Source organism: Syngnathus scovelli, chromosome 4 (assembly GCF_024217435.2).
Source record: "Syngnathus scovelli strain Florida chromosome 4, RoL_Ssco_1.2, whole genome shotgun sequence".
NCBI classification, from domain to species: Eukaryota; Metazoa; Chordata; class Actinopteri; order Syngnathiformes; family Syngnathidae; genus Syngnathus; species Syngnathus scovelli.
This window is the reverse complement of record NC_090850.1, coordinates 22,939,934-22,958,401: the sequence shown is the minus strand read 5'-3', so window position 1 is coordinate 22,958,401 and position 18,468 is coordinate 22,939,934. Positions and strand designations below refer to the sequence as shown.

The window sequence follows — 18,468 nt, the reverse complement described above, 5'->3', positions numbered from 1 at the left end:
GCTCAGATTTTTTTCTCCCCCCCCCCCCCCCCCCCTCCCTTAAGTGGGCCATCCATGCAGTGAATTAAAAATGCACAAAAGAGAAAGCGGAACAAAGTTATCAAGTTTCTACTAAGGTGATGGAGGATGACTTTTGTTTTGGCTGAATTTATTTTTGAAAAGACGTTTTCCTCTCCGCAAAACCTGTGAACAAAAAGAGAGAAAAAAGGCGTTGGTGAGTTGAGGTGGGGGATGGACAGTGGAAAGTGCACAGTATCTTATCTCCTAAATCCACATGACTCGTCTAAACCCAGTTTGGTTTTTGCATTAGAGCTGAGAACCCCCCTTCCTTTGTTACCTACCGGTACACTGCTTCAGTTTTTGCTTTCATCCTTTATAAAGCAACGAGCTGTGCTGCACACGAGTCTGTTGCTCTCTCATTGTAGTGACTTGATGATACTATTTCACAACGACCAATAAAAGGTGATTTATTAAATGTAGAAAGCGACAAATAACGAATGAGCAACACTGAAATGGTTGCGATGGAGAGCTTTGAAGGCAGACACGAGACAGTTTGAGTGAAATGGCGTAGTGGGGAGTGGCCATAGGTGGAATGGATCTGCAGCCAATCCCAGCGCGGTGCTCTATGCCTTGATTGCTCCACTGCAGCACTATGGACAGTTCCTTGTCCCTGCATGGTTGCTCCTTGCCCATATGCCCACCCACAGGTTGCCATCACCTGGCTTTCTTTTTGTTATGCTTGCTAATTTATTTAATTTGGGGTACGCAGAAGGATAATATGTTTCTATGTGTGGTTTGAACATTGAAGCAGTTTTGGGCCAATAGTATATTTTTAAACGTATTATTTTCTTCCCTAATTCTGCAAAGCAGCCCAAAAAAATGGAAGTGAACACATAGTTCATTTTCTGTTACTCAGAAAGGAAGTCTGACTGTGTGGTAATCAGCTGCTGCCTTTGATACATCCTCATTGAAAGTTCATTCCACTCGTAGACGCTTTGTGTTTTGTAGTCCCCATAGACAAAGGCTGTTATGAAATTGTAAATAACCTCTGATGGATGTTCTAGTGCTGAACACAATGTGAAAATATTGCAAAAAAAAAAAAAGACCATTTCACATCACACAGCTTTTGCCCTTGAATGTATAAAAGAGGAAACTCAAATTTACTTTTGGCAACAAAGCAGACGTGAGTGACTTGCAGATGAATACCAATTATGATGAGAACATTTTAATCCACCAGATCTTTTGGCTTACTGGACTACACAAAAAAATAGCAACTTTTTTTTTTCTTCAAGAAAAAAACAATATTCAAGCAGCCCGATTTAAAACAAAGTATTTGACGTGTTATGCAATTATGGTCATGAGCCTCACATCAAGAGGATGTTTTCGTTTAACATCCAATTAGTCAGGTGAATTGAATCATCTCATTTAAACTGGAAATAAATGTAATTATCTCCGTAATTGCTTTGAGTTGATTCCATTCAAATGACTTTGGGATACGTTCTGAGGTTATGCAACGCCTTCATTTTTATCACCTCTTCTCATAGGTGACACCATGGGAGGGAAACTGAGCAAGAAGAAGAAGGCTTACGATGTGAGCGATCCCAAAGAAAAAAAAGATGAGGCCGCCACACCGGTTGCAAGCGCCGACGAGTCCGGCAAAGGGGAGGATGAGGCGCCGCCCGCAGAAGCTCAATCAACCAATGCCGAAGACCAAGCCGTCAGTCCAGACGTGGCGGTGGTAACCGAAGCGGCCCAGCCTAATTCCGCTGCACCTGAAGAGCAAGCGCCAGTAGCAGAAGAACCGGCCGCAGTGAAGGAAGAAGCGGTTCCGGAAGAACCAGTCGTAGTCAATGAAGAAGCAGCTCCTGTTCCAGAACAAGTCAAGCAAGAAGTCGCTCCAGAACCAGAGCCCGTTGTAGTCAAAGAAGAAGCGGCTCCAGTTCCAGAGGAACAAGCAGCGTCAGAGGAACCACATGAGGCACCAAAAGAAGAGGCTTCAAAAACAGAGGAATCGGGTGACATCAAAGTGGAAACAGCTCCAGTTGAAGAGCAAGCGGCTGCAGTCCAGGAAGAACCCACTGCGGCACCAGAGGAGGTGGTTCCAGTTCTAGAAGAACCATTCCCCGAAGATGTCAAAGATGTCGTACCAAGCGAGGCAGAACTCGAGTCTGCGGCTGCACCTCAACCCGTTGAAGAACCTTCTCCAGTTAAAGAATCCAAGACAGAAGTAGAGGTTGTTCCCGCCAGTCCCGAGGAGCCACTCAAAGAGCCAGAACCCGTTCTGGTGACTCCTACCGAGACGATTTTGGAGGAGCCAGCCCAACCTGTGTCCGCTCAAGAACTTGCATCATCAGCTGAGCCACTAATAGACCAAGAGACAATTTCAGAGCCTGAAGCAGAGCAGGTAACAGAGCCTGAGCCAGAGAAAGAACCAGAACCAGAACAGGAAGTCGACACACAGGAACCCCAAGGCCAAGAAGCCGAAGCCGAGCCCGATCCGACCGATGACAGCGCAGAACTCGAGACTGCGGATGTCGAGGAAACCCGGGAAACTTGTCCGCTTGCAAACCATGAACCCGTTGGAGCAGACGCGGCAGAACTTGCAGAATCTGAGCCTTCTGCAGAAGAAGATGTGCCTTGCCCAGAAAGTGCGGTCCAAACAAAGATGGAAAACGGTGATGCGGAGGACGCGGTGGAAGAAACCGCTCCGCCGGCCGTGAATGGCGACTGCACAGAGGCCACGCCCCCCGAGGAATGCCTTAACGGCCTAGAGAAGTCCGCAGAGTCCCCTGTCAAGAAGCTGAGTGACTTTGAACTGAAAACGAATCTGAGCGGGGATGTCCAAGAAGTCCCCGAGGCTCTCGCCGACGTGACGGAGGCGCCGAGTACCGAGGTCACGCAGGAAGTCTGAGCTTTCAACGTCATGTGAATGTTGACAAATCCTCCGATGATGTCACAAAAGGTGTCAAGGAACCGCGAGAGTTTCACAAAAGCCAAAATGGCGCTTGTGTTTTCCATGCTAACTCAGGCAATTTTGTTTTGAGTTTAAAAAAAAAAAAATCAACAAAAAAAAAATCACGCAGTCAGTCGCATGATGATAGACAGAGCTTGGTAGATGATAGCGGGTGAAAGGAAAGTTCAAGGACACACTCGGGTTTGGAATCGGAGGGTTGACCCAAAACAGTTCAAACGCACACCCGAAGAAAATTCCCGGACAAAAGCGTAGACGTGTTATTAACGAGTGAAGTGACTAAATGTGTCTTTGTTTGTGTGAGCTCGATTAATATGACGCCATATTAGCTGACTTTCATATATTCTTTCTATGATGTGCAGAGCCATACCATGTTTTGGCCTTTTCTAACAAATGTGAGAACCTTCAAATGATTGAACAGAGAATAAAAAGATTGTCATAGCCCCACAGTGAGCTTCTCGTCTTTCCGTGCACGTTGTTGGACATCATCGACTCTTGCATCGGGTTGATTGGAATCCCTTGCGCTTGCCAAATTAAGCTGCTGAACAAACCAAGGTACAAAAGGAAATGCTAACAACCTTGCTAGCTGTGATGCCGGCTAGATTTGGGCTGATAATGAAGAGCAATGTCCTGTAGGTCCTTGTTCACTGCAAATATTTTGGGTTATGCAATACCGCTGCCTTCTCAATTTTCACAGAAAAAAAATCCCAATTTGTAATTTGGCTATGAAATAGTTTTAGAATCAAAAGTGGAAAGGTTGGAGTTAAGACGTCTACGATGGCACGTACGATTTTTGTGTTGATCAACTGTGTCAGGTTTGGAGAGGCTGCCCGGCATGCCGCTCACACCCTTGTCACAAGTCCGAGGGCCTTTGTCACATAGACGCTAACGTACGTACGTTAGCACAGGGGAGTCGATGAAAGTGTGTGTGTGTGTGTGTGTACGTGCGTGTGTGTGTGAAGAGAGGTGGGAGGACAGGGGTGGTTACCCAACCGTGAACAAACTACTGGACCGTGGGTCAGAGCGAGGAGATCTGATAGGCATCATGAAAACCTTCCATAGCTTTAAGCAGCTCTCTCCGGTTTCCTAAGAAGAAAAAAAACTTTGGTGCTGTGCATATTTATGAAAGGAATGTTGAGAAGAGGGTCTTCACGGGGGCTGGGGAGGAACAACTCGCTGACATGTTGTGCTTCTCTCTTTCTTAACTCATTCACTACCAACGACGTCTATAACCGTCAATGGCACTGAATGAGTTGAGCTTTTTTTCTTAAGAATTTTTGGCAGGCCTCACACTAAGCAGGCAGTTGTTTTGCGGTTTTCAAATGTTGGCATTTGTAAAACATTATTTTGACTCTAAAAATAAATATTTCGAAAGCAGAAATGACAAGCGATGGCTTCATAAATCGACTTACAGTCTAAAAGATTTAATTTGCTTCTATCTTTTCTCTGGGTGTCTTTTGAAAAGGGGTGAACGGGACTCTTGTCCTTTAGCTCTTGATTTAAAGTAGCCGCTGTGAAAGGCCAAAAGGCCAGCTGCACTGCCTGGTTACCCCGACCGAGCGCCCGAGCGACACTATGCGCTCTATATGCAAAGACTTGCACAAAGCGCCGACTGTGCTCCGACTTCTTTCTCAGCCTGCGGCCGTTAGCTAACTCTGACCGAAGCAAGCGGGGGGGGGAAAAAAAAAAAAAAAAAAGAGCCTTGAACTAAATCCAAAGCAGCTATTTGATGAAAAAGTGTATGAGGCACCCATCCGCCGAGGCTTCTTTGAAGTGTGTGATGGAAGATTATTGAAACTTGACAGACGAAACGTTTTTTTTTTTAGCACTCACCATTTATTTTCATTAAAGGGGAAAGTCAACCGCCAAATTTTCTCATCTTTGTTCTGTGCAGTACAACTTGTCAAAACAAAGTGATTAAAGTTTCGTTTGTGGAATGTAAATTAAACAGGCAAAATCCACTTATCCATTACAGGAGGCGGCCATTTTGAACGTGACATCACAGTTGCACAAAATGGCTGCCCCCGGATTCCCAAACACAATATTAATTGTAAAGAATATTTTGGGGTTGATTTACACTTTAAGGTTCCTGATTTCGTGCGAGAGGGAAGGTTGAACCGGGATTTGAATTTTTTCTGGGTTTTTGCAACGTAGGAGAAAGCCAGAATACTTTTACGTGCAGTATGTATCTTTCTTGCACTAACGTCGATGTCCGTTTAACAAACTCATTGTCAGAATCTTGTAATGATTGATTCCCTGACAATGTATAATCGACTCACAATAGGACCTGGATTCCAAATGGGGGGAAACCAACATTAATGAACGATAATTTTAACCCAATGCCGTCTGGAAAATTCCTGACAATATGAAGTAACAATTGCTTCAGTGTATACACCGTTCGAGTGGGAATGGCTGACAAATAGGGAAGCACAAGAGCGTGGAGCTGCAGATCCGATTAGAAATAAATAGCATTGCTTTGCCAGAGTCACAACTTTTCGCCCCAGAGTCTTCTTTGTTTTACCAAATTTCGAAGATTACAACAATGTATCGTTTGAGGGAGACGCCTTTCTGTTCATTTTGAACATTGTTGTTTTGTCTGAGCATGTAAAAGCTGTAGAGAGCTCAAATTCCATGTGAGTCATCATAATTCATTGAAGCTGATGACTGTGTTCTCTGGGGCAATATTCACACATATTCGTCATGTCCCGATGACGTCCGATAAAGTCTTTAGGGGAAGTTTTTGTTACGATGTCACGGAGGACGTGAACGTGCATGCCTGGGCCTCATAATGTCGGCTGGTCCCTCACTCCAAGATTCAATTCACAGTCACAGCTGATCGTTGTTTGTTTTTCGATCGAGGGGGTGCCGGAGAGATTCGTGCGAGCAAACACACAAAACCAAACACCAGACGCGGCACACACACAGAAGACCCGACCGATCATGTCGTAAGCAGCCATTTTGTTACCTCCACTAACAACTTTATTGCTCGTTTTCAGCTTTTCTGACCGAGCTTCACGTTGGCACCCCGCGAGCCCATTTGGATATGTGCACTAATGCCCCGTCATTGAATCAACGCCAGCAGAAGAAGCAATTAGAGCGAGCGTTGGGCGCTGAGGATCAATATTGATCAGCGGGCTTGCGGTCTAATGGACGTTGAGTGCAGTCGTGATTCCCTTCTTTGTCTGCTGCTGCAAGATCCCCATCGCCCTTAACTCCTCACATGTGCACTTTCTTTTAACGCAAACACACACACACACATGCACACACACACACACACACAAGCAAACAAAGACACTGCCTTCTCGTCTGTCTCACTCTGCTGATGCAGCTGCTGCGCTGACTCGGCACTTTATAGCATTTTTTTTTTTTTTTTACTTTTTTTTCTGTGAGTAACAGTGAAGCGTTCCATATACATGCCAGGCCGGTTAACACGTCTTGCGGATATTTTTTTATGCTTGGTAAAAGCTGAGTTTTAGTAGTTCCGAGTGTAGCCAAGATAGCTAGCATGTTAGCATTGGTATTTTTGCAGTAATGTTTGTTTATTTAACAAAACTTGTTTCATACCACAATTACTTGACTATTTTGGGGTTTTTAGGTTTGAGGAAGTGGTCAATTGCAAAACACTTTAGTATCACGAATATCATTTTTGACACTTTGTCATCTTGATCAAACCTCCAAGGCCCGAAATAGCAAATGAAACATGTAGTCAAACATCCAATGTTCCTTTCAAGTGTTACCTCGTCAGATATTATTTTAGCTGAAGACAACATGAATGAACTTGTGGGTGCATGGACAGATGGCCCTTGAACACTTAGGCTTTTTTTAGGGTTAACATTTGGCAAGTTCAAATGTCACGGCCCACAAATTTGTCATCACATGACTTTTAGCAACGAGTGTTTTATCCCAAAAAGGCAAATAGTTCACAGCATTCCTGCGGTACTTTGTTGCAGCTGCAGTCACCAAAAGTGCGGAGGAGTGTCCACGGCAGGGATGACCTTCAAAGCTGCTGCTTCCAACCACCATGTACTGGCAGCCTAGTGAATTATTTATACTTGAAATGATACAACCTCTGATACATGCTGAGCAGGGGGAGGGTAAATAACGATTGATGGAATGAAAACAGGCACGACGGAAAAAGGAAGTTGCAGTAAGATTGGAGTTACCACTAGTTCAGCAGGTCCGCCTCACAATTCGGGGGGTTTCGGAATCTCGGCTTTTTCCATGAGTTTGAAATGGTGGGTGGGAATGACTCAGTAGCTGCATTCCATAAAAGTTAATGCTAAACTGGCAAAACCGGCAAGGTCAACACCACTTGAGCAGATAACGTTCATGACCTAATGAGCCACGATATTGTTTCAAATCAGCTGTTGTGCTTCTTGTTGCGCCGTGTCAACATTTGCTGGACTCTAAAGTGCCGCGACAGAGCGGCATCTCAGCTTTTCTGCTCATGTTGACATTGTTGGGGGGTAAACAACTACTTCATCAAAGTGTCGGACGACAAAACAAAGCAGCAAATCAAAGATTATAAAAGTGTGACATTTTCATGGGGCACATTCACCAAGGAACAAAAATGGACATGACCGTAGTAAGTAAACAAAATAACGGATGGAAAGTGAGGATCAGAGACAGGTGGGGAGGGGGCTCATTGTGAGGACTTCAAAACCGACTCCTCCCTCTAATGGACTGGGTGAGTGCCGGGACCGCCTTCTGTCGCCCCCCTGCCCCCTTATTAAACCCCTTAACTTTGTCACAGATCCATCGCAAAAACACACACACACAAAATGAACCGCATAAAGGCACCGGCGCCCCTCCCCAAATGACGCCCCGGGCCACGGCGTTGCCATATGTCCACCTAACAGGGACTGGCAGCTCCTTGCTGCTTTGTACTCTCTGCTTACAGATCAAACATGCAAGATACCCCCCCCCCCCTGCTCCCCCCCCCCCCTCTTGTGTCCCCACCCCTCCCCTCCAGACTTTTGTGGTGATTGCGTTGCAAAATGTAGATCAGAGCACTCGCTGATGCAACACAGCGTCTCCACCAAAATCTATTTTCCACTTTAGTTAATGGATAATGGATTACGTTTTGGTTTCCACGGCGTTCTTTTTGGGCCAAAAAAGATTTGCTGCAAACTATTATTTGCCTCTTCGCTCGACTTTATTTGCAGGGAAGAACTTTGCTTGTTATTTGGACAGTCGTGGCTCCAAAAGTTGCACGCGTCTACAGAGTGGAAAAAAGGCCATGAAGGGGGGAAAAAGGTAATGATTGAAAAAAGGAGCACTTATGACAACCATTGACAAGATGTCCTGCACCTTTCAATCACGGAACCTCTTCTTGGAAAACTACAAGATGCAGTGTGAGCCGACACTTCATTTTCTACAGCTCCTTATATAAAAAGAAACGACAAAACATTGACTTGACTGTAAATGTTAAACAGTAAATGAGTTCTGGCCGGCCCGGTGGTGGGCTGCTCTGCATGACTCAGCAGTGCCGGGATGTGACTGAGACCCCGACATTGTCAATTTGTGCTGCTGGACTGTCAAGCAAAGCAGGTCAAGGCGCCATCACTCCAAACTGCCAGCGACATGACGGAAGCAAAAAAAGGAGAAAGCGCTTCCCTCTGCACTACTTAGCAAAAAAGGCCAAGTCAGCTGAAGCGGAGAGGAAGCAGGAGAGGGCTGCCCTAATGCTGTGCCCGAGAACGTGAGGAACTATACTGAACCTCCCACAAAGATTCCCAATAAACGCAGTTCCCCCAAAAATAACAAAACGTTATCCTCCCAAAAATTGCTGTACCTGCTGACTTTCCAGCGACCCCGACGTGGGGGCTTAGGAAGCTTCTTTTTTTTTTTGCAAAACAATACCAGTACTTGCTTGCCCCCTAAAAATTTGATACATATAGATGCCAAAATATTAATCTAGTTTTTGGGCATATTTAGGCCCTCCAAGAGATGATCAATTAGTAGATTAATAGATGGCTAGTTAGTTAGCTAGATAGATTATTGGATGCAAAAAAGAGCAAAGAGGAGTAAATATACAAACTATATCTGTTGATAATGTTTGAGAAGTTTGCTAAGTCATGAACAGACCCACCAAATATGGGACAAGGACATATTGTACTACTTTATTTTACTTTTCTGCTGTGTATGAAAGAGGTCACGCAAAAGTCTCATTCATCTGCCGCTGCACCCCGCCACATCTCATCGTAGCAAAATCCCTGCCACAGATAATGAGAGGATAAGACTCCACATATTTGTAAGAATCCCTTAGCGAGGTTCCCACTTCCTCTCCAACTCGCTCACCTGCTCTTCCCCCCCCCCACTCTGTGGCTCTTAACATGTTTATGTGCCATGAGGGCACATAAAACCAGAACAAGAGTCCTCGCGTTCTGCTTTTTAGAATTCCTTCCTCTGGCATGTTGATCGGTTTGTGGTAGAAAGAGCGAGATGGGACCACGACAATCAGCGCATTCGCTTTGTGGATCAAAGTAAGAGAGGGGAATGAAAGGTGCCAGTGTAATTAAAGGCAGGAATGTGAAGAATGTTGTCGTCTGCATGCAGCTGATGTGCTATCAGTGTACGCAGTGAGGCTTTTGAAAACCTGAAGGCCCACGCTTGCTGAAGAAAAGGTTTCCAACATTCAAAAAGGTGGAATCGAAAGCTTTGTGGTCGTTTTTAGCGGGCAAGCTCTGCTTTGTGTATTTCCGCGTACGTTTCCATATAAGGGAGCGTGCGTGCCCCTCGACGCCTGTCGTCGTGTCACTTATCTGAGGAATTCACCCTGAGCATCCCCACTTCATAAACACTCCCATGTGGAGCTCATCATTCTCCGTAGCTCTCAAACACACACACGTTTACACACACTGTTCTGGTTGGACTACAGAAGCAAAAAAATAAAAATAAAATGATCTCCATTACGCAATTCAGCTATTGCGACACCTGGAATGTCCTTAAGCTTGGCTCACATTGTTGACATAGTTTTGTGTCTCAATGCCGCCAGACAGGTGGTCTTCATTAATCTTAAAAAAGCAGGCCAGACAAAAAAAAACACACACAAACAAGCGTCACGAGAGCTCGTGTCGTCCGCCGATGTTAACATGCCACCATGAAAAGGAGACTACACGGAATTATTTCCATTAAAAATCTGGAGAGTGTTTCAAAAGAGAATTGTCAGCGCCCGGATCCGACTGATCTCGGTGACGGGACAAATGCCAGAGAGGGGCGACAGATACTAAGAATGGCACCTGGAGAATGCAAGTAAATCACTCCGTAGCAAAGCTCTCGCTTTAGGAATGTTGCCATATCAATGCTAATGAAAGAAGTTGTAGATATCGTACAAAGCCGGAAACACTTGAAAAAAAGAAAATCTTGTTAAACACACACTCATGCCATTACAGTGGCGAATAAATGGTAAATAAAAGAATTCCGCTGGAGCTAATAAAAGAATGTTTGCGAGATAATACAGCTGTGTGAATGTTTTTCAAACAATATGTGCACCATTTATCAAGCCAACGTAGCTTGGAGAATGTTGATGTCCCTGGAGAATGTACAGTGCCAACATGTGAATGATGGTCTGCTGTGACTGTGGAGGGGGGGGGGGGGGGGGGGGTGAAACGTAATACCACGCTTTCCCAGGAGGGAGTGTGTGGATTTCTGACCCCATCTGGCCATACCGACTTTTTGACTCTGCAGGCCAGAACACAAATCCACATTTGTAGGTTATGTTGACCATCAATGTGCCGGCTTGAACATTTTTCATTTTCGTGAAGCCATTCTTATGGCTTTAATGTACGAATGAGGGAATTTATCGTGACGTTGGTTTGGCGCATGCTTCATTTTCAGTTGGGTGTAGGTATTGTACTTTCACATTTTCACATTCCAATCTGGCAGCTCCATCCGTTTGGAGGAAGAATGGAGAGGCCCTCGGCCCGACCCCTGAGAGGTTTCAAGTATGCCGGCCTCCCGCCGTCTCCCGGCAAACATTGGCGGGCTGCTTCGCATTCAGCTCGGGCCTCACGAGGAGGTGAAGCCTGAACTATACGTAGAGTTGGACGGCAGCCAGACAAATGGCTGAAAGAAGCAGAGACGAACGAACGAGCGAGCGAGCCATCGGGAAACAATCGGCGGCCCTCGCCGCCTTTCTCCTCCTCATCGTCTCGAGAGAAAGCGGAGCCTCTTTACGGCACGATTACCTTTTATGTTTGCAGCTGAGTCATCTTGTTCCCACCCACGTTTCCTCTGCTTTTTATTGCTTAAGCTTCCAGCGAGAATCACGGCTGGCCATGTTGCGCTTTTGCAGACTTAGATTGATTTTAGCATTAACAGCCCCTCCCCCCCCTCTAAAGCACAAACACGGATCAACTGGCTTCTGCTGCTCCTTGAAGACAACACGGTTTCAAGTTCAGCCAATGCACTCAAATGTCCAGAATATTGCAGATGGATGCGAGAAAGGAAGCTGTGCTCACCAAGAAATACGCCCCCCCCCCCCCTTAAAAATCAACAGCTGTTTCTGTCGAAAGCTAAAAAAGACAAGAAGCTACAATGTTTATATTTGTAGCGACAGTCAATTTTATTTGCGCCAAGTGTGGAGTAGAAGCGGAACAAACAGTAAGCAAATAAAGGGAAGTACATCTTAACTCTCCTCTTCCAAATAATTGTCACGTAAAATAACGTTGCAGTGCACAGTACATATGTTTTTGTACAGTTCGTTTGTTGCTCTTTGTCAATGGAGCTCAATGATGACGACATCTTTTTTTTTTTTAAAGTAGACGACACAGCACAGTGTTTCCATTTTGCGCGGATATCTTACATCATCCAGAACTGAAAATGACAGCAGCTATTTCAACATGATTTCAGCTGGGACATAAAAAAAATGTAAGGAGCCTGCTCAATGACCTAATCACATTTGGAATTGTTGCCTGAGTGTACCTAATCAAGTGGCCAGCCATGGAGTTTGAACAGCACTCTGATTGGGGGGAATGCAAGTGTGCCATCTACCGTTGCAAACCAAGACGAACGACTTTGCTGCGGCACACCACTCATCTTGCTCGAATTTACAAAGGACGAGGAAAACATTGGACTCAAGAGGGAAAGGTTGACAGCGCAAATTTTTTTTAGAAAAAGTCCTCATCAGAAAGCACCGATTGAGACGGTGTATGTTGGCAGTCATGTGGCACGAATACAATAACTAATCAAACAATTAACATGCAGTTCCTCCCCTCCAAGAACTTTAAATACTTGTTTGTCCAAATCAACGTTTAAGTGCACATTTTTGAACAAAAAAAAAAAAAGCAGCAAGAACAACAAAATCCAGGGATGTCCCTTTAGTTTTGCAAATGAGTTCAGAAGGAGTACCTGGCTCACAGCTGTAGAGTAGCAGAGGTTTGTGACATTGCGTTGTAGATGAAGGTGTTGTTGAACGGCACAAACTGCCGGCTGATGATCTTGATGGCTTCTTGAGCAGCTGAACCTGAACAGATGGAGCAAAATTTATGAGGAACAACTGCCACGCACTGCATTTCAACTTTCAAAATTACCTCCCATGAATGCAGAAACGGTGTGAGGCTCTGCTGCACCATATCGACAGCTAGAAAAAAAAAAAAAAGATTTGAAAACGTGACAACGCCACTCTTAAAATTGGAGCTAAGACTCACAACTCGTGCACGTAATCGTCCTTGATGTTGACGTTGAGGTTGTACTCCTGCAGCAGGCCGGTGACGCACAGCTTCAGCTTGCTGATGTCCTCTTCCACTTGGTAGTTGTACACTCCTGAAAATTCAGCACATCGTTCAAAATCCGATGCCAACTTTTGTTTGCCATCGAGACTAAACAGCGGAGTACCAGGGTAGCGAGAGTGCTGTTGGTAGAAGCGATCTATGGCTCGAAGCATGAGGTAGAAGACCATCTCGCTGTCGGGATTGTCCATGCATGAGGCTGTGGGGAAAAGCCAATTGATATTGATAGTGAACAATAAAGGACTGCAGTGACTTAAGGTGACACGCTATCAAATTAAAGATTGCAAAAAAATACAATCTACAAAAAAAAAAACATCTCATCTTGACAGTCACAAGTTAATTTGGTGCAGAATTTTGGCTTGTTTAGTCACACAATAACAAAAGTTAATTGTAGCTTCTGCCCTCTAGTGGTCAAAAGAAGACTTTTTAAAAAAAATTCTCAACGCATCAATGGCATACAAAGATACATTATTTGAAGTAAATAAATAATAATAATAATAAAAAAAAATGCCACAAGACAAAAAGCCCATCTCCAACTTACTGATTTCATCTCTGTTGACCGAATCCACATTGTACTCTGCCGCTAGAGCTCGGCAGCGCACCAGACGTAGGAAGGCAGCATTCTTGCCTGGATAACAAGGCAACATTTGCAAAAGGCAGCAACAATCAATCAGCTGTGCTCGTGCAAACAAATCACAAATGAAAACTGACAAACTTACAGAAGAGCCTGATGTCCTTTTCTGGGATACTTTCAGGTGCCTGTTGGGGAGACCAAAATATTAAAAGGCAAATATTCTCATTGACATGAACTATTGAGGACATTTTGAAAGTGGATGCAATCCGAGTGACGTTATTCTCATTGCTACGATTCGGTGAGAATAGCGCCGTACCTTTCCGACAGACTGGAGCAGACCTTCGACGTATCTGCTAACAGACGCCGCGTCCTCCAGGGCCTTTTCCCTGTAACTGTGAGAAAACATAAACAAAAAATACAAAGCATCAATGGCTGGATGGTGGTTTTTCTTACACATTCTGAAGGTTGATAAACTTCTGGGAGTCAGCGATCATATCTGGGATGGTCCCGCGCAGAGGGAGGCTGCCGCAGCCTTCATTGAGTACAAATTCTTTTACAGCTCGAAGCATGACCCAAAAGGCCGAAGTCTGCCAACAAATAGCGGTAGATTGAGGTTTAACGCGGGAATATTTGTACAATTTCATAAAGAGCAAGAGAAGAATATAAAACCTGTGCTGTTATGTTGTTACATAGTTCATCGTCAAAGAGGTCTTGGATAACACTTGGGATCTGGGGGAAAAAAAAAGTGACATATATTTAGTTTGTTTATTTTAAAAAGTGGGATTTGTTTTCATAGGCAATCCCAACTGACACCTTGGTTGGATTTAAAGCCGTGTTGACGTTCTTAATTGCTTCATCAAAGTTTTCTTCATCCTCCAAAACACCTTTGTCATTCTTCAGGATCCCTGATGTCAAAACAAAGAAAGACAACAAGTTTGAAACAAGTGGGGGATGCCGGCCGCTAAGCGAAAGACTTCACGCAAATACCTTCCCGGATAATCTGTCTGAAGGCTTCTTTCTCCTTGTAATTTCTGGGGAGCTGCGAGTCTTGCTAAAAGAGTGTGATAATAAGTGTGACATGTAATTGCACATCGTTACAAAGACCCATGCAGTTCCAAAATTGTACTGCACCTCGCTGAGCCATTTTTCAAGACATTTGGCCACGATGACGATCCAAGGTGTGTGACTGTGATCCTGTGCAGCAAATATAAACAAAACTATCAGTAAAACAGAAAAATAAATAAATAAAATCACACTACGAACCTTTTTGTCCATGTTTTCGAGGTCATAGGAATGAATGTGTTTCTTGAATTCAGCAAAGGGCCGGTCTAACCTCAGGTCCTCCAAAGCATTGTCGGGGTGGGACTCGATCACTGTGGAGATACGTTCAATGTAAACGGGGCAAAGTGAGGAAGAACAATGTCATTATGAAGTCGATGCTCCTCATCATATGCCATGATGAAGTCATCAAAGTCCATGTGTTCATGCATGTAACTCACCTGTGTGCTCTTGCACAACCAGCCTCATGTAGCCAATGAGCCCGTACGTTTTACAAAGCAGGAACGGTACTGAGGCACTCCACAGAACGGAGCCCAGCCTCAGACTCGTGCTAGTTTCAGGAGAGGAAAAGGGAAACAAATGCTTATTTAGGGACAACAGCATGTGATTGGACATTGTTACAAAGACAAAGACCGGCGCTGTTCAAAGATACGATCTGTATTTTTTTTTCTCTTGCAGTCCTAAATTGTATTCAAAGGGATCTTTTGCATTTTCTAATGAACTCGTTTGTAGTGATAGCGACAGTCATGCTAAATAGTTTTTATATTTCATACCTTTCAGGCAACTGCACACCAATAACAATGCTAAATCTATGGAAAAACTCTGGATTACAGTCCAACAGCATGTCAGGACTCTGAAAAAGAAGGACAACACAAGAGAGACAACACAACTTACTGAATTGTCATCATCATTAACATATCAATAAGTGCAAACAACATTAACCTCTTCCACAAAATTGCCCGATACATCAGTGTTCAGTTCTTGGAGCAGCTCCGTGGCAGCCTGTGCTCTGTTCTGCAAGATAGAAACTCAGGTCAGGGCTCACTTTCATATTTGTTGATACACTTATTAATAAACACACATGAATGTACCTTTCCAATGCTGTCGGGGCTGAGAAAAAAGCTGCAAAGAAAGATGAAATTGTAACAAATTGGGACAATATTACACAACCCACAAACTCAAATGTGTCTTACTTGTTTCCGACATCTTCTCCAGAAACCGTGTGACCATCAACTATTGTGAACGCTCCAATGCCTGATGAGGACATTTGGGTGACTTCATTCATTGAAAACATCACAATTTCTTTTTGGATTGAATCATTAATGCAGAAACATTTTACCAGGAAGGACAAGGTTTTTCAGGATCTCGGTCCCAGTTGCTGTAGCATTGATCAGGCAAACATGGGCATTCTCAAGAGCTTCTTGACCATGGTCCCCCCATAATCTGGAAGCACACAGCGTGCGTTCATCTATCACAATTTACGATGATAACATACGAGGAAGGACAAATGTAGACTGCAATGAACAATTAGGACTGCTCATTCAAACGAACAATCTTGACCTAATAACCTTATAGCAGGGGAAAGAAGTATGTAACTAGTTCTAGTAAACACACATTGTATGCGCATAAACAAATACAAACAATGGACACTTTAAACGGAATCAATGGCGCTGTTTATTTAGCCGAGGTTGCATATAGCACAGCTGCTAATGCTAGCGCCTTCATTTCCGCGCTGTGTGCAGTCTTCGCCATTGCTTTATTGCCAATTGAGACAAATGTATCATAATGTAACAGCATATAGTAGCTCATTTAAAGATAAATTACCTGAGTTGCCTGTCGTACTTCTGTTCTTTGGCTGCTTTAGTTGCTGCCATGGCATCTGTCTGTGTTTAGGTAAAAGCGAAACCACTTTCGCCACGTCAGATTCGACACACGCAGTGCAACTTGTCAGTGCGAGCTTGTCAAGTACCACCGGATTTATAAAACTCATTTAAAACTTGAAAAAAAAGATGTGTTTTATTTCGCCAATTTTAGCCAGTGTTTGGGGGAATTTTTTTTAATGTATATTGATTATTAGCATCCAATTCCAATGAAATCGGGATGTTGTGTGAAACGTAAATATTGAATGCAATGATTTGCAAATGCCTTTTTTATTTTTACTGTAAGGTTGAATGTTTACTTGCTGTCATTTTCACAATTTACTGACGCTTTACGCGTATTCTATGTTGTACTGTATTTGTTGCTGCAGACTTGAGAGTCGTCCTGTAGATGGCAGCATCTCCTAATGAGTCTAATTTACGTTTGCAAACATGAACAGGAATAAACTCTTATTTGTAAAATGATTGTTTGCAGCACCCTTTGGGCTTCATGCAATTTGTATACCGTATTAACCAACAACAAAAGAAAACTAAAGTAGAAAGTTTCCCCCCCTTCAAACTTTCAATAAAATTTGACCTTGCCTCCCTTTGAATATGTATTTATTAAAAATCAGCATTATTGTTTGCGTAAGTTTCCTGTGCATCTAAATGCTGATGGCAATGGAAATAAATCTGTTAGCGCACTAATAAATAAGGAATGAGAGTGGGCATGTGTGAGGTAAATTTAACACACATTCTCAAATAACCTGACCAAATTAGCACCAGGAAGCTTTATTGAGACCGAGAATACCCGACCAAGCACATCATCCCCAGCCAAAATCGATCGTGCTCTAAGGCATTACAGTCAGGGCTCAGAAATAGAATCAGTCACGCATATATTTAGCTCGGTCTTTGTGCTTGTCGGGGGTAATATTTGCTCTCGATGACCTCTGACCAAATCGTTAAGGGCAAAACTATGTGGGGAGAAAGACTGCTGATGCTGAAAAATGATGACAAATTGTTTAATGAGTGACTTTTTCACCTCACGTCGGATCAGAAATGCGGCCTGTCAGCATGTATACTAAATATTCGGGGTTACTGGTTGAAAATATATTATAAATTGTGAAACACGGAAAAGTTTTAGAATTGTTTTTTTTGATGGGGAGCATTTTCAAGAGCAACACAAATATTACATTAGTAGTTTGTGTAAGCAAATCATCCTGTCAAGAAACGTTCCTTTGTCATTATTGGCGAGGACAGCGGCTATCTGGCAACAAGTCGAAGCAGTCACTGCGCAGTTGCCGTGGATACAAACAGCAGAGCAACAAAGCGCAAACTCTAGGCCCACTCATATCTCCCCTACTTCTCTCCGAGCCCGTGATCCATCTGCATCACCTTGTCAGGAAATAAAAGCATCTCATAAAAATATCCGACCCGTTCAAATCTTTCTGGTGACAAGTGTTTCTGTTTTGGTTAGGATGCCTTCATTTAGTCTCTGTGTTGTTTGGCTCGATACTCGGGAAACCGAGGCCTTGGTTTCCGTGCGACCCCTGGACCTCATGGATGCTGACATTTGGTTCTCCGCCAGGTTCAGGGTCAAGTTTAAGGTAGAGTGATAAAAACTTGCCACATTAACAGCAGACTGTGTATAATTATAATTAGAGTTGACAGCCGAGGGCCTTGGTTCGCTCACTATAATACAATAAATCACAGAGGTCAAAGAGATGAGTTTCACCCTCCCTTGGTGGTCTGTTTAGAGAAAACGGCACCACAGTCATGGAGGCAAGGTCATGATTTGTAATTCTGTACTCGCCTGTCGCCATAAATGTTTTGATCTCAGTGTTTCTCTCTGAAAATGTGGCCTTGGTTTTATTAGAGTGTTGATGATGATTGAATTGTGGGCTTTTAGAGGGTTAAGTGTGACCTTTGGACTCTGACCCTTGACACGTGAATCTTCTGGTTACACCGAGCGGAAGCTCGTGATGTTTGTAGCGGGCTTTATAAATCGGTAGACGTCAATGAATGATCGTTAAATAGTGAGTAAGACCGGGCTTGGATGTTTGTTCCGGGGTCGCTATAGCAACGCACCAAGAATTGTATCACGGGCATATTCATTTTATACATGTCTGTTTAATATCACTGTCAGACATTTGGCTTACAGATTTCATACAGGTTGATTTTAAGATGTTAATAATAATAATAATAATAATAATAATAATAATAATAATACATTCAGTGAATTAATTTAATTTTTTTAAAATTAATAACTTCAAAATT

The 18,468-nt window shown here is 43.6% G+C and overlaps 2 protein-coding genes across 4 annotated transcripts; one reads left to right on the top strand and one right to left on the bottom strand.

Moving 5' to 3' along the window:
- Positions 1-26: 26 nt before the first annotated feature.
- nae1 (nedd8 activating enzyme E1 subunit 1) lies at positions 27-16,293 on the bottom strand. 3 transcript variants are annotated; one of them, XR_007480698.2, is made up of 22 exons: positions 16,160-16,293; positions 15,675-15,778; positions 15,529-15,589; positions 15,427-15,457; positions 15,278-15,349; positions 15,109-15,188; positions 14,776-14,885; positions 14,540-14,649; positions 14,408-14,470; positions 14,264-14,327; positions 14,090-14,181; positions 13,946-14,005; positions 13,730-13,863; positions 13,593-13,668; positions 13,422-13,461; positions 13,244-13,330; positions 12,809-12,901; positions 12,622-12,736; positions 12,505-12,554; positions 12,323-12,437; positions 342-4,057; positions 27-183 (listed from the first exon to the last, which is right to left on the bottom strand). XR_007480698.2 is itself a non-coding variant. In XM_049718313.2 (21 exons), exons 1-20 carry the CDS (start codon positions 16,207-16,209, stop codon positions 12,328-12,330), a joined length of 1,602 nt encoding a protein of 533 aa, XP_049574270.1. In that variant the 5' UTR covers positions 16,210-16,293; the 3' UTR covers positions 27-183; positions 12,323-12,327. The 3 variants fall into 3 exon arrangements, 2 of the variants coding, with proteins under 2 accessions (XP_049574270.1, XP_049574269.1); XM_049718313.2 differs by lacking the exon at positions 342-4,057; XM_049718312.2 differs by lacking the exons at positions 27-183; positions 342-4,057 and having other exon boundaries at positions 11,513-12,437.
- On the top strand, positions 196-3,420 carry si:dkey-56m19.5 (enolase-phosphatase E1). Its single transcript, XM_049718319.1, has 2 exons — positions 196-214; positions 1,545-3,420. Exon 2 carries the CDS (start codon positions 1,553-1,555, stop codon positions 2,909-2,911), a length of 1,359 nt encoding a protein of 452 aa, XP_049574276.1. The 5' UTR covers positions 196-214; positions 1,545-1,552; the 3' UTR covers positions 2,912-3,420.
- Positions 16,294-18,468: the final 2,175 nt, after the last annotated feature.

Bases quoted from the DNA above. Each gene is read 5' to 3' on its own strand.
- si:dkey-56m19.5 (XM_049718319.1), top strand. From the start codon at position 1,553: ATGGGAGGGAAACTGAGCAAGAAGAAGAAGGCTTACGATGTGAGCGAT.
- nae1 (XM_049718313.2), bottom strand. From the start codon at position 16,209: ATGGCAGCAACTAAAGCAGCCAAAGAACAGAAGTACGACAGGCAACTC. The intron at 14,886-15,108 runs GTATGAAATATA...TCCTGAAACTAG, and splicing joins GGTGTGCAGTTGCCTGAAAG to CACGAGTCTGAGGCTGGGCT. The intron at 14,328-14,407 runs GTGCAGTACAAT...ACACTCTTTTAG, and splicing joins TTGAAAAATGGCTCAGCGAG to CAAGACTCGCAGCTCCCCAG.